At 36.3% G+C, this 8,850-nt stretch overlaps 1 protein-coding gene and 1 non-coding gene across 2 annotated transcripts; one reads left to right on the top strand and one right to left on the bottom strand.

Annotated features, from left to right (window-relative positions):
• Window positions 1-4,918: 4,918 nt before the first annotated feature.
• LOC138902683 (uncharacterized) lies at window positions 4,919-7,358 on the bottom strand. The gene is made up of 7 exons (XM_070190572.1): window positions 7,160-7,358; window positions 6,790-7,072; window positions 6,245-6,729; window positions 5,992-6,090; window positions 5,857-5,907; window positions 5,623-5,751; window positions 4,919-5,226 (listed from the first exon to the last, which is right to left on the bottom strand). Exons 1-7 carry the CDS (start codon window positions 7,356-7,358, stop codon window positions 4,919-4,921), a joined length of 1,554 nt encoding a protein of 517 aa, XP_070046673.1.
• Window positions 7,359-8,416: 1,058 nt separating this feature from the next.
• On the top strand, window positions 8,417-8,523 carry LOC117278583 (small nucleolar RNA R71). The gene has a single exon (XR_004508947.1). It is a non-coding gene; the product is annotated as a small nucleolar RNA R71 (small nucleolar RNA).
• Window positions 8,524-8,850: the final 327 nt, after the last annotated feature.

Genomic DNA, 8,850 nt, shown 5'->3' with positions numbered 1-8,850 from the left:
TCATACAGTCCTGACTACGGTCAAAACCCTAAGGCTTAAGCTTTCGTTTTAGGGACTAAGTGTCCCAAAACACTCCGAAACCAAAAACAAAACCTCCTAGCAAGTCATATAAGCAGAAACAGATACGGGGAAAGCAGTTAATAGGGGATCGGGGCTAATACTCTCAAAACGATCGGCAGGGTCGTTACAATATTATGTCCCCGTCTCTTAGATTTCCTCCCCCGATTTCTAATCTTTTTTTTATATTTACATAGGGGCATATTATACTACACAAAATCCACATATATACTTTTTAATACATATATAAATTCATATTAGTAAACTTTAGAAACAAAAAAAATTAAGAAGAAGAAGGGACGAAACTATTCATACCAAAAAGTAATCAACGTTTTTTTAAAAAAACATTTATTTTATATTAAACACTAATACATATACTGTCACGACCTAAAATCCATTAAAGGTCGTGATGGCGCCGGACCCCGCTGTCAGGCAAGCCAAAAATAAATACTTAATTTGGTTCTTATTTTAATAATTTTGAAATCATATTTTCTTGAATTAAATAGTAAATGGTGGAATTTACAGTGTAAATAATAATATTTTTTAACAAATTTCAATACAGAACAACCCATAATCACCCCAAAACCCGGTGTCACAAGTGCATGTGCATCAACTAGGAATGTAAAATAAAATACAATATTTGTCTTAAATACAAATTTGGACAGGAGAAATATAAATACTCTGAAGGAGACTCTGCCGGCTGCGGGTCGTAATATGGAATGCAGCTCACATAAGTCCCCGCATGCATACATGCCTCTGCTCTCACAAGACCACTAGTCACATATGTACCTGCACAAAAATGTGCAGCAAGTGTAGTATGAGTACGTAATCAATGTGTACCCAGTAAGTATATAGCCTAACCCCGGAGGAGTAGTGACGAGGGGTCGACATCGACACTTACTAGTGGTCCAATAATATCATGTACAGTAAAGAGGTAAGTAAATATGAGGCAGAGCAAATAAATGAGATAAACAAGTATAGATTATATGGTACAAATACCCCTCTTTACGAGGAACTCAAGCTCTCCATTTGAAATTCCATCCTTAATCGGAGCATATATATACATATAGTGGATCTCATCAGATAGATTTTTCATGACCCAAATCGGGAAAACTGACAGATACTCTGGCTTTTTGCCAAATATTATGCACGATTCCATGAGGATATGATATAGGAAATGTCGAGGCGAATGACCCGATCCAACATAAAATTTAAACTGTGCACTGCCGAGGGTCAAATGGCACAAACCATAGATACATATATTAAACTGTCGAGGCGAACGACTCGATCCCATTATAATAAGAAATACAAAATTCTGCCGAGGCGAATGGCCCTATCCCATTAGAATAAGAAGCTTTGACGGGTCCTTGACCCTACTTACGAATAAACGTGTGAGTTGTAATTTTTTTTACAAAAACTTTCAATGAACCATATATATCACGGAAGCATTTAGTATGAGGAGTAAAATTATTCAGTGACAAATCATATACTCGTGAAGTCTCTACAATAGCAGTTCTAGTCCCAGGTAGTAATGTAAAAATAGAGGAATTTAATAGTCGAGAGACTACTCAAATAGTACAGCTATAGCATGATGTGAACCTAAGCCTACCCGGACAATAACATGAATGTAACTACATATGGGCTCTCGTCACCTCGCGCGTACGTAGCCCCCACAACTAGTAGCACACATCAATATGCAATACCTAAGGGTAATTTTCCCCTCACAGAGTTAGACAGGAGACTTACCTCACTCTGAAGTTCCATAACCGGCTCCAAAGCCTTTTCAACAACTCGAACTGATGCCCATCGCTCCAAAACTATTCAATAAATGTGCAAACCCATAAATATATACTCTAATACTCACAACAATTCAATTTAAACAAATTCCCAACTCCGATCAAAAAGTTGATAAAATCACCCTCGGGCTCACGTGCCCGGATTTCAAAAAATTTCGAAGATAAACTTTACCCATAACCTCACAAACTCAAATATATAATTTATTCTCAATTCAATGCCCAAATTCATGGTCAAAATCCAAAAATACCAAATTCTAGGTTTTCTACCAAAAATCCCATAATTTCTACTAATTTTCATGTTTGAATCCTTATACAAACCATGTATTTAACCTATAATAAGTGGGAATCACTTACTTTATGTTGCTTGAAGAAACCCTCCCTTTGAAGCTCTACAAAATTGCCCCAACCAAGTGAAAAATAGAAGAAAATGGGCCATCCCGTCTTTAAAGCAATCTGCCCAGCCGACCTTCCACATCTGCGGTACACCAGCCGTACCTTCGGCTCCGCACCTGCGGAAAATCCATCGCAGGTGTGGTTCCCTCCAAGGTAGGTGAAATCCGCTCCTGCAGACCTCCACGTGCTCCTGCGCCTTCGCATATGCGGATGCCCTTCCGCTTCTGCGACCCAACTACCCCTCTCGCATTCTCGCACCTGTGACACTTTACCGCATCTGCGACCTCGCAAGTGCAGACAACCCTTCGCACCTGCGATTACTGCCCTGCTTCGCCCACACCGCACCTGTGGCCATTTCCTCGCCTCTGTGGTTATGCACCTGCGGTCAAACTTGCGCAGGTACGATTACACCAGAACTGGTGCACTTCAGCCTTTCCTTAAGTCCAAAACTTGCTCCGTTAACCATTCGGGACCCACCCAAGGCCCCCGGAACCTTAATCAAATATACCAACATGTCCCAAAATACATTACGAACTTAGTTTAGCCTTCAAATCACGCCAAATAACATCGAAATTATGGATCACCATCCAATTCAAACTCAATGAACTTTGAAATTCCAAACTTCTACAATCGATGCCGAAACCTATCAAATCACGTCCGGTTGACCTCAAATTTAGCACACAAGTCATAATAAATATTACGGACCTACTCCAACTTCCGGAATCTGAATTCGACCCCGATATCAAAAACTCCACTCCCAGTCAAACTTCCCAAAAAATTTTAAATTCCAACTTTTGCCAAAATGACCTCAAACTGACCTACGGACCTTCAAATCCACATCCGGATGCGCTGCCAATATCAGAATCACCATACGGAGCTATTCCCAAACTCGGAATCCCAAACAGACATCGATAACATTGAAATACACTTCAACCCAAATTTATAAAATTCTTCCAAAATGCCAACTTCCATAATAGGCGTCGAAACGCTCGCGGGTCATCCAAAACCTGCTCCGGGCATACGCCCAAGTCCAAAATTATCATATGAACCTGTTGGAACCTTCAAATACCGATTCCGAGGTTATTTACTCAAAAATCATACTTTAGTCAATTCCTCCAACTTAAGGCTTGGAAATTAGATTTTTCTTTCCAAGTCGACTCTGAACTTTCCCGAAATTAAATTCCGACCACGCGTACAAGTCGTAATACCTGAAGTGAAGCTACTCATGGCTTCAAACCACCGAGTGACGTGCTAGAGCTCAAAATGACCGGTCGGGTCATTACATATACTATAAAAAAGAAATATATATGTTAAAATAAACTAATATATATTATATCATCAATTTGCTAATACTAACTCAAGAATCAAATATATGTACATGTACATAATTAATTACATTACCATATTTATACAACTAATATTATTTAGAAAGATTTAAGAAGTAAGGATATTGTTCTAAGTTTAATGTCGTCAGCTCGACTTATTATTTTAATTTTTTTTAAGCAATAAGGATTGTTAAAACCTGTTTGTCAAATATTTTGGTGACATAAGGCTTCAGTCGGTGACCATTTACCTTAAATTTTTCTCCCCTATTTATATGTTGTATTTCAATGGCACCATATGGGGTAATCTTTGTTACTGTGTATGGTCCTATCCAGCGTGACTTAAACTTTTCAGAAAATAATCTCAATCGGCTATTGTACAACAGAACTTGATCTCCAACTTTAAAATCTTTATGGCGGATGAGCTTGTCATGCCCTTTTTTTGTCTTTTCCTTATACAATTTAGCATTTTCGTATGATGTAAGTCTGAACTCTTCCAACTCATCAAGCTGCAATAGACAATTTTTAACTGCATCTGGCAAGTTATGATTCAACAATTTTATAGCCTAATATGCTTTATGTTCTAATTTCACAGGTAAATGACAAACTTTCTCAAAAACTAGTCTATAAGGAGATGTGCCTATGGGAGTTTTATAAGTAGTTCTGTATGCCCATAAAGCATTATCCAATTTTAAAGACCAAACTTTTCGAGAAGAACCAACAGTTTTTTCTATAAAAAAAATTTAATTCTCTGTTGGAAACTTCTACTTGCCTACTTGTTTGAGCATGATATGGAGTTCCTGTTTTATGAGTTACTCCATATTTTAACAACAAACTAGCAAATTTTCTATTTATAATAACTCGTGGAGTTCCAAATCTAGAAAAAATATTTTTCTTGAGAAAAGCAGAAACAATAGGAGCATCATGTTTCTAGTAGCAATTTCTTCTACCCATTTTGAAACATAGTCAATAGCTACCAAAATATATTCATAGCCGTTTGAAGGAGGAAAAGGGCCCATAAAATTAATGCCCCAAACATTAAAGATTTCACACACAAAAATAGACTTAAGAGGCATTTCGTCCCTTTTTGAAATGTTACCGATTCTCTGGCATTTATCGCAAGTGGCGACATAATTCCTTGCATCTTTGAATAGAGTAGGCCAGAAAAATCCAACTTCAAGTACTTTAGATGTTGTCTTTCTTCCTCCATAGTGTCCTCCTACAGCCTCATCATGAAAGTGACTTAAGATGTTGTTCATTTTTGTCTCCGGTACACATCTCCTTATTATGTCATCTGCACAAAATTTAAACAAGGAGGGATCTTCCCAGTAATAATGTCTTGCTTCTTTATTAATATTTTTTCTTTTGTTCATAAGAAAAATCTTTTGGAATCCATCCTCCAGCCAAGTAGTTGGCAATATCAGCAAACCAAGGTGGTCGATTTATAACGGTTGTGACTAAAAATATATGTTCATCGGAAAATTCCTCTTTTTTATCTTCTATCTCATTAGGAGGATTTTCCAAACGAGACAAATGATCAGCTTCCTGATTCTCAGAACCTTTTCGATCTTTTATTTTAAGATCGAATTCTTGCAAAAGGAGTATCCATCTTAGTAATCTAAGTCTAGCATCTTTCTTTGCTAAGAGGTACTTTAAAGCTGCATGGTCAGTATAAATTGTAACCTTTGTTCATATCAAATAGGAACGAAATTTGTCAAACGCAAATACTACTTCTAGTAGTTCTTTCTCATTTGTAGCATAATTCTTTTGAACTTCATTAAGTGTTCTACTAGCGTAGTAGATAGGTCTGAAGATCTTGTCTCTCTTTTATCCCAATATCGCTCCTACTGCTGCATCACTTGAATCACACATTATTTCACAGGGCCGGCTCCAGTCAGGAGAAACAACAATTGGATCATTAGTCAATTATTTCTTGAGAATCTCAAATGCTTTCCTGCAATCATCTGAAAATTCAAACTTCACATCTTTCATCAGTAGGTTAGTCAGAGGTTTTGAAATTTTTGAAAAATCTTTTATAAACCTTCTATAAATACCTGCATGCCCTAAGAAACTTCTAATGCCTTTAACAGTGGTAGGAGGGGGTAATCCTTCTATAAGATCAATTTTAGCTTTATCGACTTCTATCCCTTTAATAAAAATTTTATGTCCTAAGACAATTCCCTCTGTTATTATGAAGTGACTTTTTTCCTAATCAAGAACCAAATTTGTCTTTTCACATCTTTTAAGAACCACATTCAAATGATAGAGACAATCTTCAAATGTCTTACCAAAAAGTGTGAAATCATCCATAAAGATTTCAAGAAACTTTTCAGTCATATCTGAGAAAATTGCTGACATGCAACGCTGAAATGTAGCAGGAGCGTTACATAGTCCAAATATCATTCTTCTATAAGCATACGTACCTTGGGGGCATGTGAATGTGGTTTTCTCCTGATCTTCCGGAGCAATTGGTATCTGATTATACCCTGAAGATCCATCGAGAAAATAGTAAAAACCATAGCCTGCAACTCTTTAAGCATGTGGTCAATAAAGGCAAAGTTAAATGATCTTTTCTTGTGGCTTCATTAAGTCGTCTGTAATCAATACAAACTCTCAATCATGTGACTGTTCTAGTAGGTATGAGTTCATTATTTTTATTTTTTATTACTGTCATACCTCCTTTCTTTGGTACTACCTGTACAGGACTTACCCAAGGACTGTCAGATATTGGATAAACGATACCTCCTGCTAGAAGTTTCACCACTTCTTTCTTGACAACTTCCTGCATTGCGGGGTTTAGTCTCCTTTGGGGTTGAACTATTGGCTTATAATCATTCTCCATAAGATTCCTGTGTATACAAATAGCTGGACTGATTCCTTTGATGTCATCTATAGTCCACCCTAATGCTCTTTTGTGTTTTCTCAGGACTCCAATAAGTTTGCTTTCCTGTTCTATAGTCAAAGAAGATGAAATGATTACTGGAAATAATTCAGGTTTAAGAAACACATATTTTAAATGAGAAGAAAGATCTTTGAATTCAATTTTTAATTGAACTCCTTCTTGTGAGACTTTCTCATTTTCTGACTCTTTTTCCAGTATTTCAGCTTTTTCTTTAATTATGGAGTTATCATCACTTATGGTATCTGACCTCGCCAAGCATCTTTCCAATGAATCAGTAATTAACTAATTATCTTTGTATTCATCAAAAAGGTCATCTAACAAGTCAATTTGAAAACAAGATGATGATGACTCATCCCCAGGAAATTTCATCAATTTCTGTATGTCAAATATTACTCTTTCCTCATCAACTCGTAATATTAATTGTTCTTGATGAACATCAATAATTGCTCTTCCTGGTGCGAGAAATGGTCTACCTAAAATTAATGGTACCTCAGTATTTTCTTCTATTTCAAGAACTATAAAATCTACTGGGAATACAAATCTGTCAACTCTAACAAGGATATTTTCAATAATTCCTTTTGGTCTCTTAGTACTTTGATCAACTAATTGAAGAGACACACCAGTATCTTTCATTTAACCAAGTTCTAATTTCCTAAAAATTAAAAAAGGCATTAGATTTATTGAAGCACCTGAATCACATAACGCCTTTTCAAAGTGAGTACCTCCCACAGTACAAGGAATTGTAAAACTTTCCGGATCACCAAGTTTCTGTGGGAGCTTATTTTGAAGTATAGCACTACATTTTTCTGTAAGCTTAACCACTGAAACTTCTTTCAATTTTCTTTTACTTGACAAAATTTCTTTGAGAAATTTAGCATATGAAGGCATTCACGTCAAAGCAACTATGAAAGGTATGTTAATGTAAAGTTGCTTCAAAATATCTAGCAATTTTGAAAACTGTTTGTCAAGATTTTCTCTTTTCATCTTTTGGGGAAAATGGAGAGGTACAGAGTGAGGATTTGTTATCAATTCATTTTCTAGTACATTTTCCCTTTATTCTTTTGCTCTTTTGGAAACGTAGATTCCATTTTATTCTCACCTTCATTTATCTTTTCCACTTCTTATGGCTTTCCTTCTCTATCTGCATATGGATCATCAAGAGCTTTACCTCACCGTAGAGAGATGGCTTTGAGGTGTTCTTTTGGGTTTTTCTCAGTGTTTCTTGGTAGAGCACCTTGAATTTGTCCAGACATGAGGGTTTCTAATTGGCTTACCTGAATTTCCAAATTCTTGATAGCTGAATGTTGACTTTCAACCTTCTCGCCAGTAGCCTTAATGAATTTGTACATCGGTCTTCAAGGCTTTGTTGATGAGCTCTTTGAGGTTGCTGCTGATATTGTTAAAAATTTTGTTGCCCTCTATTTTGATTTTGAAAACCAGGTGGTCCCTGTACCTGCAGCTTTTGATTAAAATATCTTTGAGGATTTTCAGCACCATTAGGATTACTCCATTGAAATCCTGGATATTTTTGTGCCATGGGACTACCAAATGAGTAATTATTTTTATAACCAATCACATTTACATGTTCCTCATTTTGTGTTGAAGCTTGACATTCATGATTCAGATGATTACCTTGACAAACATCACAATTCTCAAGTTGGGATGATGAGTGAGCACCTACCTGAAAGGCCTCAACCTTTTGTGTTAAGTTCGCAATTTGTTGTGTTAATGAATTCAAAGCTTCAACTTGATATACTCCTAATGTTTTCTTGATAATCATTCTGTCTGAGGTCCGTTGAACAACATTTTTTGAAATCTCATTAAGCAATTGCATTGCTTCTATAGTAGTGTTTCCCATTATTGATCCTCCTGATGCTGCATCAATTACATTTCTAGCAGAGGGTTTAAGACTGTGACAGAAAATATATAAAATGTCAGGGTCTTGGATACCATGATGTGGGCATTTTCTTAACATTGCTGCTAATCTTTCCCATGCCTGGTATACAGATTCAGTATCTGTCTGCATAAAATTATTAATTTCTTGCTTTATTTTAATTGTTTTTGCAGGTAAAAAATATATATTAAAAAATATTTGAGTCATTTGGTCCCATGTTGTAATGGAACATCTAGGCAGGCTTCGCAACCATGTTTTGGCTTCACCTTTTAATGAAAAAGGAAAAAGCCGCAACCTGATAGCATCTGTTGTAACTCCATTGTACCTGCAAGTTTTAACTAATTCAAGAAAAATAATTGGATGGGTGTGGGGATCTTCACTCGCATCACTAGTAAATTGACACTACTGCTGAATAGTTTGAATCAAGCCAGTGCGAATTTCAAAGTTATTTGTTGTAATTGGTGGTCTCCTTATACTTGATTGTCC

This window comes from Nicotiana tomentosiformis, chromosome 12, assembly GCF_000390325.3.
Source record: "Nicotiana tomentosiformis chromosome 12, ASM39032v3, whole genome shotgun sequence".
Lineage (NCBI taxonomy): Eukaryota > Viridiplantae > Streptophyta > Magnoliopsida > Solanales > Solanaceae > Nicotiana > Nicotiana tomentosiformis.
The sequence above is the reverse complement of the archived record's forward strand: the minus strand, read 5'-3'. Positions and strand labels throughout refer to the sequence as shown.

Excerpts from the sequence above, each read along its gene's own strand:
- LOC138902683 (XM_070190572.1), bottom strand. The coding sequence starts at position 7,358 with ATGCCTTCATATGCTAAATTTCTCAAAGAAATTTTGTCAAGTAAAAGA. Across the intron at positions 6,730-6,789 it reads TCTTGTTTTCAAATTGACTT|ATGCTTGGCGAGGTCAGATA; the intron begins GTTAGATGACCT and ends TTCATTGGAAAG. Across the intron at positions 6,091-6,244 it reads GGTAGTACCAAAGAAAGGAG|GCTATGGTTTTTACTATTTT; the intron begins GTATGACAGTAA and ends AAAGAGTTGCAG.